The following is a 17,237-nucleotide window of genomic DNA, read 5'->3' on the forward strand; positions in this document are numbered from 1 at the left end:
ATAGAATACTATCATCCTAGATGACGGACTTTGAAGTTTCGAAATAAGACCACTCGTCTTATTCCTATAATTTGCATATAATGATGGAGAAGTATGTAGCCAAAACTTGTTTCGTGTTACCAAAATAATATTGCATATATAGATTGTTCAATATTTCTAGGTGCAACCAATCACTGGGAGCCAATTATGTGCCAATGGAAAGAAAGAAGACGCTTGCAAAGGTGATAGTGGAGGTCCTTTGATTAATTCGACTGTTGACGTTGACGGAGAACTGAGGAATTTCCAAATCGGGATCGTATCTTTTGCGTCCACTTTGACGTGCGGGATCAAAGAACTGCCACCCATTTACACCAGGGTAGACAGATACTTAGAATGGATTGCAGATAATGTAAAATAGTCCAAATCTCTGGGATTTGGCAGTTTCGAAAATAACGTCATATTTCTTATAGTGTATAAAAAAATCAACGATTTCAATAAAAGCTATTCGACTATTCAGGAGAAAAAAGAGTATATTTATGTATTTCTCAACGCAAAAAAGTAAGGTAAAAACTGTTAATTTGTATATTTTTCATCAATAAATAACCTATAACATAATAAAACAACTTATAAGATAATAGGGCTTCATGAACAGATAATTCATCAATTGGGTGGTAATTTTTAAAGGTAAGTATTCGTTAATCCTTAGCTTGCATAATGCAAGTATCACATTAAAAGCCATTTCTGTATATGATATTCCAAAATTAGTTATCCAGAGAAGGGGGCCCTTCTAATGTTCAATCGAAGATTATCACGAACAGGGGATGATAAGTAGTTTTTCGTGGTTTCATTCCGTGTTCTGTGTTTTTGATCATTACAAGGATCATTTTAACGACGTTTCGGCAGAGTCTCATTTCCCATCTTCTGGTGATGTGCAGAAGATAGCTCTAATTTCAAGCCTACTATTTATCTAGATGATCCAAAATCCAATTCATGTAACTGAAAATTTTTGTATAGATATCGGGTTCCCCATCTGTTCCACATTTTCTTGGTCCATATGACACAATTCCATACTGAATGAATCGTGGAGATCCATGTACTGGTCCCACGTATTTGAGTGGGCCACCGCTGTCTCCAGCACATGAGTTTTTTTCGCCGGATATTCCCGCACAAACCTGATTTCTGGTGAGAGGCACTTTCGGTCGATATATCTTTTGGCACTCGGAAAACTCAACCACTTCTACAGGTACCTGTCGCAGAATTGGGCTTCGGGTTTCTGAAAAAAAATCCATTGTAGACAATTTTCAAAACAACTAGTTCTAATGGCCTGTCAATTTTAACGCAACAATAATTGAAACATCTTTTTCCCAAATGTGATGCTAGTAATGAAAATTTCCTAGAAAAGTTGTTTTATATCTTGTAACCCCTGATTATAGAGAAATAAGTCGATTTCTCTGCGTTATATTTTTATGTTTCCTGTCCAATTATTTTCGATTTGTATCAGAATCATTTATGAAGATAAAACATGTGAGAGATCAGTCCGTAAAGCATATTAATTATTTCTCTGATAACCCAAGATATACTACATAACATATAGTGGTCCCAAGCAGGGACCACTTTATGTTATGTAGTATATCTTGGGAGAAACACTGGTTTAGGAGGAAATTGAAAGAAGCCGCATATATGTTATCCAACAATGCATTTAGCCAAGCTAGCGTAGAGATACGCAACATATAGAACCCCATAATCAAACGGAAAACGCCCAACTCCCGCCAAACGGGGTCAGTTCCCGCTAAAGCGGGAAGCGGTGAGAGGGAAGAGGGGATAGGTGAAAACACTCGAACGACCAATAAATAGTCATTTCTCGCAGGAAAAATTCCAGTCATCGCCCGAAAACGATTGTGTATACTAACTTCACGTCGTGAAGTAACTTGGCTTGAAATCTTTTAATTTCAATTCATATTATATGATCAATTTTCAATAGTTATTTGTTATTTATTTTATTATAATATCAGTTCATGTTTTTTTTGCTTAATATAATTGTTCTTTTTAATTTTATTGATTTTTTCAGGGAATCATATAGAATAGACAATAGAAGTCCGAACTAATGAAATTCAAAGATCCTTTCATTGTTGAATGCCCTACCAACAAGGGTGTTATTCTGAAAGTTTCAATAGACAAGTTCGATAAAGCTTACAGTGGAAATTTAAATAATGAAAATGTATCGACACCTTGTGTTTTTTCTGTAAATGAAAAGACATTCATTTTAAATTGAGTGGTAAAAATAGCAGGGCGAATGTAAACAATACTGTGGAAATACGTATCACAATGCTAGATGGTGTTTCTAAAAAAAAAGAAAATCCCAGGGAAGAAAGGGGTAATAGCCTATTTTCATGATTTCAAAAAAAACGAATTCGAAATAAAAAATAAGTGAAATCAAAAAAACTTTCACCTACAAACTTGCAATGATGAAAAGAGTTATGCCCATGAAAACTTGGAAGAAACTGGCTAATAGTTTCTAGATGTCATTGAATTGAACAAAAAAATATCATTTTCGGGTTAATAATATCATGAGAATGAATGACTCGACTCATTCATAACATAAAATCGTAATTTCATGAGTGAATTGAGTGATTCATCTTTTAATGTTATCTCATTCTGAAACATCGGATGTCCACCATTGAGGATGACAGTGAGTGAAATTTCATATAATGTATTGTGTAGGAATCCTGTGAACGATATCTGATTCAATTCCATAACGAATGTTTGGTATCCAACTGAATAGAAAGAAGTTTTTTGTGACTAAAAGTTACTTCTTTACGTGAAGTACATATCTGTATAGAGTCCAGTTCGAAATCATTTGCTTTCTTTCTTTCTTTGGAAGATCCTCACATTCCTGTATAAAGATGGAGAAGTAAAGAGCCAAAATCTTTCTTTCCATAAAATATTGTCCTCTGAAATATCCCCCTTTCAATTTACACATTGAACGGATTCGGCTTCACTCTATATATTTCAATTTAGTTCTGAGGAAGTTCAGCAGGCGTCTTTTAACTTATGAGAGCTATGTCGCGGTATCACCCCGAATACGAATGTCCTATTATAGGAAAAGGTACTTCAATTGAGTCAAATCTTCTGATGATGTATACAATATAATGCAGAAAATGTAAGACTGTTTCGTTTTATTTCTACACACAGCAAAAGTCGCTGATTATGTGAAGATGTAATGGTCGGTCGGTAGCCAAGCGGTTCGACGTGGGTGCTTTGTTCACTCACTTGAATTGACTGCCGTGTTGGTCGGTGGTTCAAGCCCTAGTCTGAACGATCGATTTTCACTTGCTATCGTCCAATCTGTGTTAGGAATCACACGTTGAAAGATAAGTTCTCGTTAATTCTTAGCTCTCACAAGGTTCGACTTCTGAGGGTTGTCGTTCGTTGGGGTGCGACAGCTGGTTAACGGATTTTTTAAATAGAATATGTAATATATACATAACTAACGCTTTAAAAAATAACTTATAGTAAAATATATCACGATGAGAATGATATGTGAATATATGTTCAACAAGTGAGTCAGAAAAAGTTCTCTACAGGATGAAAACTTTTCTGTTGATGCTTTTTCACAAAGTTCTTCATGTCCACAATCACGAAATATGGAATTCATTCGATAGTATAGAAAGTAGGAATCCATGCAATCAAAATAGTTCTTCAAATTGTAGTTGAAGTTTGAAGACGCACGGCATATAATGAAAATTTTGTAGGTAATAAAAAATCCTATTAAAGAGAAAAATATATATCATTCAACTACATATTCCCAATATTATTCAAAAGATAATAAAAACCAAAACCATCCACTTTTGATAAAAATGCATGCTTACATCTCAGTTCAAAAGATTTACAATAAAAAGATCATTCAAAAGGCCAACGATGAACAGTACCTAATGTTAGGTTAGGTTAAGTCCAAAGTGAGTGGGTCTATACGACCCTCCATCGCAACCAGCAAGGATTGTGGCTCATATCTATTCACATTCACACTCGACCAAATAAACCCAGCTTCTCAACGAAGCCGATTAGTTTGTATGGTGAGTGGTATTTCAGGTCAGATGGTAAGAGTACGGTTCTGCCGAATTCTAAAAACCTGATTCGGTCCCCAGCACTGCAGGCACAAAGTATATGCTCTGCTGTTTCATCGTTAATGAGGTAGTCAGACAGTCAAGGTGCAAGATTCCCACCTTGATACCCGCGACAACCTTCCAATATGACGGTTTTTGCACGTCAGCTACACCTGACGATACGGTGCAGGGCTTTTTCGCCTCTTCTTTCGGTGAATCATCACTTGAGCGCAAACGTTTGCTAACCTGCTCATGGAGGGTTTGTTTCTCCACCTGGGACAGATTTTGCGTACGCCGCTCAAGAATTTAGTGCAAGGCGGTTTCATAAAGTACCCCGCTCTTGAGGAGACGACTCAGTCGTTTCCTGACTGCACCACCAAACCTTTTTTTCAAGTTCAGTTATTGGATCAGGAGTTGGAAAGTTGAGAAACTCTCACTCCTGATCTACATTTACAGGGAGGTCAGTTAGAATTGTAAGCTCGACATCCATCTCCTCTGTAGACTCGCTCCTAATCTGAATTTACAAGGAGGTCAGTTAGAGTTGTGAGCTCGACATCCATCTCCTCTGTAGACTCGCTCCTAATCTAAATTCACAGGGAGGTCAGTTGGAGTTGTAAGCTCGACATCCATCTCCTCTGTAGACTCAGCGTCAGCGTACCTAATGTAACTCATTGTCTTGACTGGAGAGAAAACTGATTATATCATTTGTATGCATGAAATTTGCTCAGTACAGGCTGTATATCAACATTGCCATTACACCTGTAATAAGTTGCTAAGGTTTATAAAAAGTGTTATGTTATCTGCCTTTTTGAAGGTACCAAAACTTTTTGATTTCATTGCACATTTGTACGCAATTCATTCGGTTTCTGAACTTATAGAATATGTAGTGCTTGAGAAAATAAGGAAACATAAGCTTTTGCTTTGATTTTTTCCACATCATGAACATAACCGCATCAACATTATCAGCAACTAGAAGCTCTACAGTTTTCTTTTTGTCAGAATGAACATCTCATTCCATTGTGCTGAGATTTATCAAAGACTTAACTGGCAACGGAACCATCTCACGGAAGGGAAAACTATCATTCCACAAATCCAATTTCGGCAAAACTCTGATTGGAAGAAAGCGGATAGTTTGTCTTTTCGTAACCAAATTTGAATAGTAACTTACAAACTAATCTATACATATGTTGAATACATACGATTTTCAGTTACACCCCATCCTGATACAACAGCGACGTGTCCATTCATCTCATCATCTTGTGTAGGTAAACAGATTGGTTTCACATTTTCTGAAAAATTTTATTGAATGAAAAATATGGCAGAAAATTTTTTTTTCATTAGATAATTGTTTCGCGGAAATAAAGGACAAACACGAAAAGCTCATGCTGCCTATTACATAATATTTTAATTTTCCCAAGATTATTTTTCTTTTAGTGTCAGTTGTTTGTTTATCCTCAAAAGAAAATAACTTGAGTGAAATCATGTCACTTCTTGCAAAAAAATTACAACACGTGAAAAAGTAAAAATTACAGGAAATAATGAGAAATGACTAGTGAAGATATTCAATCATAATGTAAAATGTATCAAATAAAATCTATTTTCAAGATGGTATGGCAATGAAACTGTTCGATGTAAATTCATCTTTAAAAAACTTTATTATTTTCTACCACTGTCTTGTTCAATTGATTGTTTTCAATCAAAATAATCAAATGAAATACAAAGTGGGCAAACTCATCGAGTTTTCATTGGCGAGGGACACTATTTGTTATATTTTTTATATTTATCATACCGCCTCTTTCACTCCCAGAAGTGGTTTGATGGCATTTGTGGAAAATTATCAGTGGAAATCATCTGAAGATGCTGATTACATCCTGTGTATTGTACTTTCTAGGTATTCTTACAAGCTACAATTCTGGTGACCATGAGGACTACAATGTTGTCTCGTGTCTGAATCTTTTGCATTTCGAAAAATATTGATCTAAATCAATAGTAGGTTGAAGAACAGAACAATTCCGCTCAATAAATATTGTACCATCATTATTCGCAGCGACCTTCTATCGTATGCCACCCATATTTGGAATCAAGAAACATGGAGAGTCAAGAGCTTTTGCGCTTCATATTTCTAAGGCCTTTGACCGTGTGTGGCATGAGAGTTAGCTGGCCAAACTTCGATGCTATGGCTTGTCGGATAATTTTTATGTATAACTTTCCAGCTTCGTGAAAGATTGTTCCTCATACCACGTTTACACTCAGCCCAATTGGACAGGGAACTGAAAAGTAAAATGGGCAGCGCGAGAATGTAAGCGGGTACCTCGCGCTGCCACTGTTCATGCTGTTGTCATTGCCCAGTGCTCCCTCGATTGTCGGTTTTTGTGACGGAAGTCAAAGGACTGGCAGCGCGAATAAGAGTGAGTGTTTATATTCAGTCGTCTTGCTCGTTCAGTTGTTGATGCAAAAGCGTTTGTTTACATTTGGTAACCTGTCGTTCTATTACGATTAATTGATAACATTCACCACGGCTTTTTTTTTATTTGGATTCTCTTCAAAACATTCAAATAATTTTACATACTCATTAAACATAGAGCTGTCGCCGCAACAACTTCTATATTCGCCATTGCTGTCAGTAGAGAAGTAAAGGCTGAATGTAAACACACACTTGCGTCGACGCTTCCACAGAGGTATTTAGAGCGGGACAGTGGGTAGCGCGAGTAGTAGCGAAAGTGGCTGAGTGTAAACGTGGCATTACAAGTGGCCGTCGATGGATATGTGTCGAATAATTTTACCATTGACGCTGGTGTTCACCAGGGATCCATATTGTCTCTACTCTCTTTTTATTGTATTTCAACAACTTATTGGAAAAAAACAAGAATCCAATATATTGCTTTACTGACGACAGCACACTTGTCTCGTCATCCCATTTGGATTCCAGGACATCGGCTGTGGATGCACATTTTCACCGACAGCAGGAGGATCTTGAGGTGATTCCGAATTGGGGTGAAAGTAACCAGGTTCAATTTAATGCCACGAAAACCCAGACATCAATTTTCTCCAAAAAGATGAAAGTATCCTAACTGGATAGTTTGTTGAGGGTTGAAATGGACACCAATATGTCTTGGCACAATTATGTCGCTGAAATTGCAAAGGCTGCTTCACAAAAGCTTGGAACACTGTTCCAAACCAGAAAACTGTACACACCTCAGCAACTTTTGATGATTTATAAAGCTCAGATCAGACCTCCTTTGGAGTATTGTTCTCATGTATGGAGCTCCGCCCCTAAGTATATCCTGGAGCTGCTGGTTGGAGATTCATCTCTCTTTTATTCTTTTACGGAAGGTGTTCAAGTGATTCCGCCAAGAGCGGTACATATCATTTTGAGGTTCAACTCAGTACACCTCTAACTTCTTTGTTCAAGAACTCTTTCATTTGGAGAACTCTGTTTGTGTAAAATGGACTTCCTGAGAACTTTATTCAAAATGAATCCAATCTCCAGCAATTCAAATCCAAATTCAAATCGCTACTTCCTCACAGGTACCGCTCTTAAGAGTGCCTTGAGGATTTTCCTGTAGTTCTTGTGTTTTATCTTTCCAAAAAAATCACTGACTTGGGAGAACGGGAAGCACTGAATATCAGGCTCGGACAACAGAACACAACTGGACTTTTTGAAACAGGTGATCATCAGTTTGAGCTAGAGATCCAAAAACACGTTATTGCAAATTTCACTATTCCAAAGGCAAACACTGCTATGAAATAACAATGAACACAAAATTATGCAACGAATATTCAATTTTTCGAAAATTGTTTTATCTATCCTAAAAAATAGTACATTTTGGAGCTACTCAGGTACAGTGTTTTATTCTTACTGTTTTTTTTTGGTATATAACCTTCCACAATCTGGAGATTGAACGGAGATAAATCATTAGAGAAAACGCTGAAATGTAGGTAATGAAGGACATACTGAAAAGTTCACCCGAAAAGTTACTAGGTAATATAAAACACTGTATTTCATCAGTTCGGACTTCGATTGTCTAATATAATATAAATTGATTTGAAATCCCTGAAAGAATCTGTAAGAAAATTAAAAAGATTAACCGAAAAATAACAATTTTATCAAACAAAAAACTGAAATTACCAAGAAATAACATACAAGCAACAGCCAAAAAAATTATAAACAATTGAAATATTAATACAAGTTGAAAATTAAAAAATTTAAAAATATTATTAACAAAAAATGAAAAAATTAAAAGGTTCCAAATATTCAGATCTCGGAGAAATAAGTCCAGTTATCGCCCGAAGACGATTGTGGATACTAACAATCGAAACGTCGTGACGTAACTTGGTTTGGAATCTTTTAATAATATTTTTGTTATTTTTTGTTAATAATATTTTTCAATTTTTTTAATTTTCAGCTTGTATTTATATTTCAATTCTTTATTATTTTTTTGGTTGTTGCTTATTTGTAATTTCAGTTTTTTGTTTAATAAAATTGTTATTTTTCGGTGAATCTTTTTAATTTTTTTACAGATTCTTTCAGGGATTTCAAATCAATTTATATTATATTAGACAATCGAAGTCCGAACTGATGAAATACAGTGTTTTATATTAGCTAGTAACTTTTCGGGTGAACTTTTCAGTCTGTCCTTCATTACCTATACTTCAGCGGTTTCTCTAATGATTTATCTCCGTTCAATTTCCAGATTGTGGAAGGTTATACATCAAAAAAAAAACAGTAAGAACAAAGTTTCATGTTTATAATGTTAGAAAGGACGAACCCCCTTTCCAGATGAATATATACAGATATACACTTTACGATTCCAATATCTCCCCTAAGGAGATCCTTAGGAATGAGATTTCAAAAAACCCCTATCTTGGTGTTGTAAAGTGTATATTTGTCATATATGAGTTTTCTAGGGCTGAGCGCTTTATGATAAGTAGCTCGGCACGATTTCAAGTCAAGCTTCGAGTCGAGCGCGATTCAAAAGTTGAGTTGAGTTTCGGAACGAGTCAAGTTTTTTTTAAATCGAGCTGAGCAGAGCTCGAAAAAAATTCGAATATACTCTAGTTTAAGCATTTCGTCAACTAAGTAATGAAATTAGTAACTAAAAGTACTTTTTTAAATCGCCTTTTTTCTGCGAAAAAATAAGGGTCTTTGATCCATTGTCATTGATTTGCTTTCAAATATTTCGTTTGACCACCGTGAACATCGCAATTTATCATTTTTTCAATGAAATACCGAATAATTCGTAAAAAGTACAGTTTATATACCGACAGACTTCTCAAATGCTCTGTAAAAAACATCATGTGAATTAATTTCAATATCTGAATCACTAACGACTAAATGGAAGTTGACACTCCGCATTTATCGTGATTGTCCGAAAGTGGTCTAAGATTACTTATCGTGAATGCTCTATTTTTCTACCTACTTCCAATGAAATGTCAGAGTATCAGTATAGTTACCATAACTTAAATCTGCGGTTCCATATAATTTTATCAAAGCAATATCGTTGAGCAGTCTATTCGCTTTATACTGTGGATGAATGAAAACCGATTCAATCAGGAAATCTTGAGTTGGAGGAGCGCAATAACCTGTGGCAGGATCGCAATCTTCTTTCCTCTGCAAATCATATTCTCCCAATCTTACTCCTATCCTAGAGGAAAAAGTTGAACGATGATAATTTAAATTTGTCTGAATAAAAATTTTACACACTAAGCTAAAATACACCCCGCGTTGATATTAATATTTTCAAGAAAAAAAAAAAGAAATATAGCACTTACATTGAGTCTCCTGTACAGTGTGCAGCTGTTAAAACGAATCGTTCAGTTATTAGCGTTCCTGCACAATTGAAGGCAATAAGTTTGCCGTCAGCATCTGAAATTAGAGGAAATTGAATACAATGAATTAATAATACCCAAACCCGTTACTTCATGAAAATTAATAACACCATTCGTGATAATGAAGCAATTTTCACAGTTATGACTTTACTAAAGAGGCGTTTCGCTACACAGTTGCTTCCTCAGTCGAACTGGTACAATAAACTATTCTATAATGCATTTTATGCAGTAGTAGTTGCAAAACTTGATTGATAAATGACGGTAATTCAAGGAAAACAAGTAGATTTCAAGAAAAAATAATTACCATACAATATTCTAGGTGAGCAGGTGAAATATAAACAATAAATGGTTAATGAAGCCTAAGTATTTCTCGGAATTTCATGACAATAAGTCTAATAATATCAAATTATTTTTAATCGTTTACTAGAAAATTTTATTGTTTTCGTTCATTGATTTCTAGGTAATTCACTGCACCCCTGTCGCTCTTCTCACTCCCTAACAATTCCCATTGAATCTCACAGTTCACCTCAAAATATTTCTGATTTCCAAATTTCCAGACATTCTTCCTATATAAACTTTCAAGCACAATCCACATGTAAGCTTGTGGACATCTGATTTATTGTCCTTGTCAATGTCTGACTTGTCTAAACTAATATTATAAATGTGAAAGTTTGTGAGGATGTATAAATGTATGTATGTTTGTTTGTACCAACGTGATACTTTTTATTCCATTCGACCACGTTTCCGTGAAGTCACCAAGAAGTCACTATAAAACGTGGTTTAGCAAAAACGCATCTGACATGGAATAACAAAGAAAGGTAAATGCCAGCTAAACGTAATTTTGTCATCATATGGGACGAATGCACAATGGCGCACAAATGTGTATTAGAAGCACTTAACCGAACATTGAAAGATCTACGCAATGACTCGAGATGTTTTGGAGGTGCAATGATTTTACTGCCAATAATTCGCAGATCAACGGCTACCGACGAAATAAACGCTTGCCTCAAATCATCAAATCTATGACGCTATGTGAAGAAACTTCAGCTGACAACAAACATGAGAGTTGCATTGCTTAATGATACATCTGCTGAAGATTTCTCTGAGCAATTACTGACTATCGGTAATGGTCGAGTACCGGTCGATGAATCGAGCGGATTGATTTCATTTCCTCAGAATTTCTGTAACTTTGTCTCATCGAAAGACGAACTTATCAGCAAAGTATTCCCAAACATAAATACTAACTACAAAAATATTGAATGGTTGAGTGAGCGAGTAATTTAGCGGTTAAGAATGAAGATGTAGATGACCTACATAATTCAGAATGATATCATTGGAACAATGCATTCATTCAAATCAATTAACTGTGTAACAAATGAAGATGAAGCCACCAACTATCCAATTGAATTTTTGAACTCCTTGGATGTGCCTGGCTTACCACCGCACAATTTACGCCTGAAAATTGGCGCCTTAGTAATCATGCTTCAAAACATAAACCCACCAAAACTTTGCAACAGTACACGTTTGGTGGTAAGTAAGTTGATGAACAATGTGATTTACGCGACGATACTCAAAGGAAAATTCGAAGGTGAGGAAGTTCTCATTCCGAGGATCCCGATGATCCCAACCGATATGCCGTTTGAGTTTAAAAGATCGATTCAATTTCCAATCCGTCTTGCATTTGCCATGACCATTAACAAATCACAAGGCCAATCCTTGAAAGTTTGTAGTCGGAATCTGGAAAATCAATGTTTTTCACATGCTATTATATGTGGCATGTTCACGCGTCGAAAGACCATCTGCGTTGTTTATACTTGCACCTGATAATGAAACAAAAAATGTCGTGTATCACAAGGTGCTAATGATGAATAATTGAAATACTTGATTACTAAAAAAATTAAATTAATAAAATCAAAAATGTGCTTTTTTATTGCCTCTAAGGCGGAACGAAGTTCGCAGGGTCAGCTAGTAGACTATAATTTACAAAGGTTTAGTGTTATTTTAGTCATAATAAAACGATAAGTATTAAGTAAGTCGGAAAATGCTTGCTTCTTGAGAGCTATCTTGGCGTATACCGCTGCGTATACCGTTGGAGTTATAATTCAAGTAAACGATATAGTGGTAGGTAGTAGGTAACTTAGATAACGAACTGAAATCAAGCTAAAAAATGTTGAAAAAATGACGCGAAAGATGTAGTTCGATTGAGAACTAAAAATATATGTTTACCTTCATTCTGATTCGTTCCTTTTAAGTATTATTGTACTTTCGTCGAACTTCTCTACGGATATTAAAATCAAAGCCTTCTTGAACCACTTAATCTACTTAGTCTTATAGTAAATTTATAGTTCGAGATATCGGGCGAATTGGAACTGTTTGATATGACTTGTAGACATTCAAAAATTCATCAATTCGCAAATTAAGAAGAACTAGAGTACAAAGCAGAGAGTATGAAATGCATAACTAACAGAAGCTTTTATAAAATTAGAAAACCCCATTGAAGTTATTAACTTTCCTTAAAGGGGAAAGAAAATCACGTCGTCGATAATATTTTGTTGAAAACTCAATTTTTTATTTTCTTATTTACAGAGATAAATAATTTCGTTCATTATATAGATATATTTCAATTAGTCATTCTGATAGAGTAAATAACACCCCTACAAGCTAATTAATAATAATAATAAATGAATTTATTGACAGCTGAAATAACATGATACAATATGGAGAAAAACAAAATACAAATTTGTCAATAGGATACAAGATTGAACAGAGTTCTTTCTTCCTCTTGCACCTTACAAAAAAAAAGAAAAATATGAAAAACAAAAAAAATAACAAAGGACCTGAAATTGGAATTGTGATGGCGGGTACAACATTTAATTCATGAGGCGGATATCGATACAAACATAAGGATACTACAAATATTTTAGCTATGGCCTACAGAAGCCAATGTGTCATAGAATATATTCGGGTATCATTGTTAGCAACTACGTCAGCAGTAATGAATGCATTTCATATCAAAATAACATAGTTGACAACAAAAAAACAAGTATGTCAAACATTAAACGAAACATAATAGTTTCAATGAAACCCAAAATAATGAATTGGTGAATGAGAATAAAGTAAAAATTTGGCTACACTTTGTGAAGGGTATAGAATATAAGTCAATATATTTTTTACATGGTTCTTCAATTTCTTCTTTTTTCTTGACCAAACTAAATCATAACGGCTTTCTTCTGGATCAGATGGATAAGTGATCAGGGTTGTTTACGGTTCACCTTATCATATTATTTTTTGAGTTTAGTATTATTTTTGTTTTTTTTTTTACCTTTCCTAAATGCAAAGGTTGAGTGAGGAAATTTTCACTTTTATTTTTTGGGTATTATTATTTTTTCCCTGTAACCACACGGGATTCTTTCACCACGCAAATGCAGTTGGGGAAAACTCAGACATGCGCGGTGAGAAGCAGAGGGAATACGGCCATTTTTCGCTCCGCAAATTGGTACTCCGCTTTAAAAGTATTTTTCCCGCATTTTGTGATTAGCTATATGATTGCTATATGTGTAAAATCGAAACTCTAGAGTGTTGTGCAGCAGAAGAACACACATTCGAAGCCTTGTGGACATCCTATACGTCGACGTACCAAAAGGTTGTCGGCTTACCACTTTGATCATAGAATACTTTCATAAAGTCTATTTACACCCCGGTGCGCAGACCTTACAATTTTTAATTATTCAACATTTTTGGATCTTGTCGCCAAAACGCGCTATATACAGCATCATTTCAAAATGCCTAAAATGCTGGCGTTTGAACCCAAAACCATATCAGCCTCCAATGGGTTCTCTACCCCGCTTACGCATTTCTCAACTTCGCAGTTTTTCAGTTGTTGCAATCGATCACTGTGGCCCTTTCACAACGAAAGCAATGAAGATTCGCTCTTCAAAAACGTTCAAATCGTACGTGGTCGTGTTTTGTTGTTTTGCTACTAAATCATTACACTTAGAACTTTCGGGAGATTTGTCTAGTGAGACGTTTTTGTGTGCCTTCCGGCGTTTGATTTCACGAAGAGGTCCTGTAATAAAATGTTATTCTGACAACGGTACAGCTTTCGTTGGTGGTAACAAAATAATTCAAAACATGTTGAGAAATGCAGCAAATTCTCTCGCAATAGAATGGCATTTTCAACCTCCTTCTGCTCCACATTTTTCGGGATTGGTAGAAGCTGGAGTCAAGTCAGTAAAAACGCATTTGAAGCGAGTAATTGGTGAACAGATTTTAAATTACGAAGAATTTTACACAGTACTCGTTCAGATTGAGGGTTTGCTAAACAGCCGCCCTCTAACACCCATCAGTTCAGACGCCAATGATTTTTCCGTGTTAACACCGGGTCACTTTTTAACCCTGGAACCTATTTCTGCGTTACCTGATCCAGATTTGTCTCACTTGAAGTTGAATCAGCTTAGCCGATGGCAACTTTTACAACGACTCCATCAGGATTTTTGGTCACGATGGCATACAGAGTATTTACATACCTTGCAACAAAAGGCGAAATGGTTTGCTCCCACCTCGCCTCCTCCCAAACTTGGTACTTTAGTAATAATAAAGCAAGATAATGTTTCTCCTTCGAAATGGAATCTTGCCAGAATTACAGCTCTGCACCCAGGTGCAGATGATATTTGTCGCGTTGCTACGATCCGCACTGCAGATGGTAGTGAATTCAAAAGACCTCTGGTGAAGTTATGCCCTCTACCAGAAGTTGAAATTTCGCATTAAAAAAGGGTCAAATACCCCTTTTTGGGTGGCCGGAATTCTTTCACCGCGCAAATGCAGTTGGGGAAAACTCAGACATGCGCGGTGAGAAGCAGAGGGAATACGGCCATTTTTCGCTCCGCAAATTGGTACTCCGCTTTAAAAGTATTTTTCCCGCATTTTGTGATTAGCTATATGATTGCTATATGTGTAAAATCGAAACTCTAGAGTGTTGTGCAGCAGAAGAACACACATTCGAAGCCTTGTGGACATCCTATACGTCGACAGAACAACAGGTGAGTGGACCCAACTGTTCGTCGTCATTTTGCATTGATTGGGAGTGATCTCCCTGGTCCTTTAATTCTTATTATTCTTATAATTGAATGAACCAGCGCCATTAAAGATTTCACAAGGGTGATCAATACGTTTTGAACTAATGATACAAAAAATGATGTGATTCGTGGACAAAATGTTATGTTCAAGTGATATCATAATACAAGATACTAACCTGTTGTATAAGCTATCAAAGCCATCCACGGAAATTCTCCAAGATCACTCAATTCTCCGTTCATTATCCGAGGTATATTAATTATTATTGGTCCACACACATTCTGAGGTAACAGGTGATAATTCCGATGTGATATAATTGTATCAGTAATTATGTTCGACTCGAGTTGATCTTTTGTGGCATCTGTTCGTTCATCAGAGGTCGTATTGCAGCATACATACGGCCTGTTTCCTTTGAAGTTACACTGGTGCATCTTTATTTCATTTATGACACTTTTTGTTCGAGGAAAAGGACTGATGTTCAATAAATTGTCAAAATAAGGACATTTTCGTATTTCTACACAATCTTGACTTCCAGATATACATCTCACAGTAGGAAAACCTAGAAAATGTCGGTAGAGTTATATTACTAGATACCGTTGAATAGAGAAAGTTTTTCATTTGAAAAATACAATGAGAAACTCTTGTACAAAAATAATGACGAGAAATTAAATAATAATAAAATTAATGAAGAAAAGAGAATTGAAGCTTTCTATGTTTTTTAGCACTTTCATTTATAACTAACGTTACTGCCATGTCATCATATAACGACATTTTCAAACTTTTTTAATGTATATGTATGTGTATGTATGTTCAATGTATAAGTTTGAAAATATACTTATAGAACGAAACTGCAGTAACATTAGTTACGAATAAAAGTGGTAAAAAACATTGAAAGTTTCAATTCTCTTTTCTTCATTATGGAATACGCCAGATGAAGCCATTGTATGGCGAAACACGTGTTGCGTTTTTGTAAAACAATTTAGTGAAAATCTCACAATAAAGTGTGTTTGGAATACGTTAGTTACGGATTTTCATCAAGTATCGGCCGATTCCATCATATTTCTTCATTATGATTTCCTACCACGTAGTAACGGCTACATTCATCAGTTTAATAATGAAATTACTTATTGAGCACAGAACTGTAGATCAATCCAATATTGCACGGAACATTTTCCAATGTGGCCTCCCTCAACAAAACATGAAATATAATTTATGATAACCCGAAATATCAATGAATTATAAATAGATTTACAACAAAAATTGCTAAGACTTCCAGATACGCATATGCTACTGAAGATGTCTGCCTCAGTAGCATACAAAACGCCCCTAATCGTGACGCCGGTCATTGAAGCCTATTTCCTCATATTATAAAAAATTGTCAGAGAAGTGTTTTTCCATTATAATAATAATTGCTTATTTAATATTTCTCCTTCATATTTGTTTCGAAATGACTGAGGCTCAGGTTCACTAAATTCATTCAGAATTTCACAAGTAGGATACTCAGAACAACTTTCATTAAATTTTTCTGTTCTATGCTGTTGTATTGATTTCGTTTCTCTATTTCTCAAATCTAACGTAGTTACTACGTTAACGTTGTCTTATACCTAATAAAAATGTAGTTTCATTTTTCTCAAATGAATCAAAGTGGTTGTTTTGATTTCTTATAGAAATGACACAGTCTGAAAATGTCAGTTGAACATTTTCAATATGAAGTATTGTAACATCAATGAAATGTGAAACTAAAGAGTATAATTCATAATACAAAATTAATTTCAGAGGGGAATGAAAAATTGAAATTATTAACTTCCCATTTCCATAAAATATGAAATAATTTGAGATAAACTCATTGAAAAAACTAGTTAATACCGACACGATGACATAATAAAAAATGTAACAAAAAAAACGTCAATAATTGTATAATTATATTTTCAACAATATTGACACTGATGATACCTTGAACATATGCTTTGATCTCACTAGGGCCTTTGACATGGTTGATCATGATTTATTTCTCAGTAAGATATACAACCATAGTGTGCGAGGCTTCGCACATAGTTGGACATATCTCCAAAACAGACCACAACGTGTTAAATTGTATGTAAAATGCAAATGTGCTCTATTCTGATCCTCTTGTTGTCACCACCGGTGTCCCCCAGGGAAGTGTTTTGGGACCAACATTATTTATTTTATTCGTCAATGATCTATGCACTATAAACAAAAATAATTCCACTGCCCAATTCAGGAAAAGCACAA

The 17,237-nt window shown here is 35.3% G+C and overlaps 2 protein-coding genes across 4 annotated transcripts in view; one reads left to right on the forward strand and one right to left on the reverse strand.

The window, feature by feature from the left end:
* The window catches only part of LOC111512304 (melanization protease 1), an 85,976-nt gene extending 85,378 nt beyond the window's left edge, over positions 1-598 (forward strand). For all 3 annotated transcript variants that reach the window (XM_074180784.1, XM_074180785.1, XM_074180786.1), the window contains one exon: positions 161-598. In XM_074180784.1, coding sequence (XP_074036885.1) covers positions 161-397 — 237 coding nt within the window. In that variant the 3' untranslated portion in view covers positions 398-598. The remainder of the gene's footprint in view (positions 1-160) is intronic.
* Positions 590-15,529, reverse strand: LOC111515543 (phenoloxidase-activating factor 3). The gene is made up of 5 exons (XM_074180787.1): positions 15,163-15,529; positions 9,855-9,948; positions 9,537-9,727; positions 5,282-5,371; positions 590-1,252 (listed from the first exon to the last, which is right to left on the reverse strand). Exons 1-5 carry the CDS (start codon positions 15,413-15,415, stop codon positions 939-941), a joined length of 942 nt encoding a protein of 313 aa, XP_074036888.1. The 5' UTR covers positions 15,416-15,529; the 3' UTR covers positions 590-938.
* Positions 15,530-17,237: the final 1,708 nt, after the last annotated feature.

The sequence above is a fragment of the Leptinotarsa decemlineata genome, unplaced genomic scaffold, assembly GCF_025532065.1.
Source record: "Leptinotarsa decemlineata unplaced genomic scaffold, Ldec_3_MD MMD2_tig00026299_RagTag_RagTag, whole genome shotgun sequence".
NCBI lineage: Eukaryota > Metazoa > Arthropoda > Insecta > Coleoptera > Chrysomelidae > Leptinotarsa > Leptinotarsa decemlineata.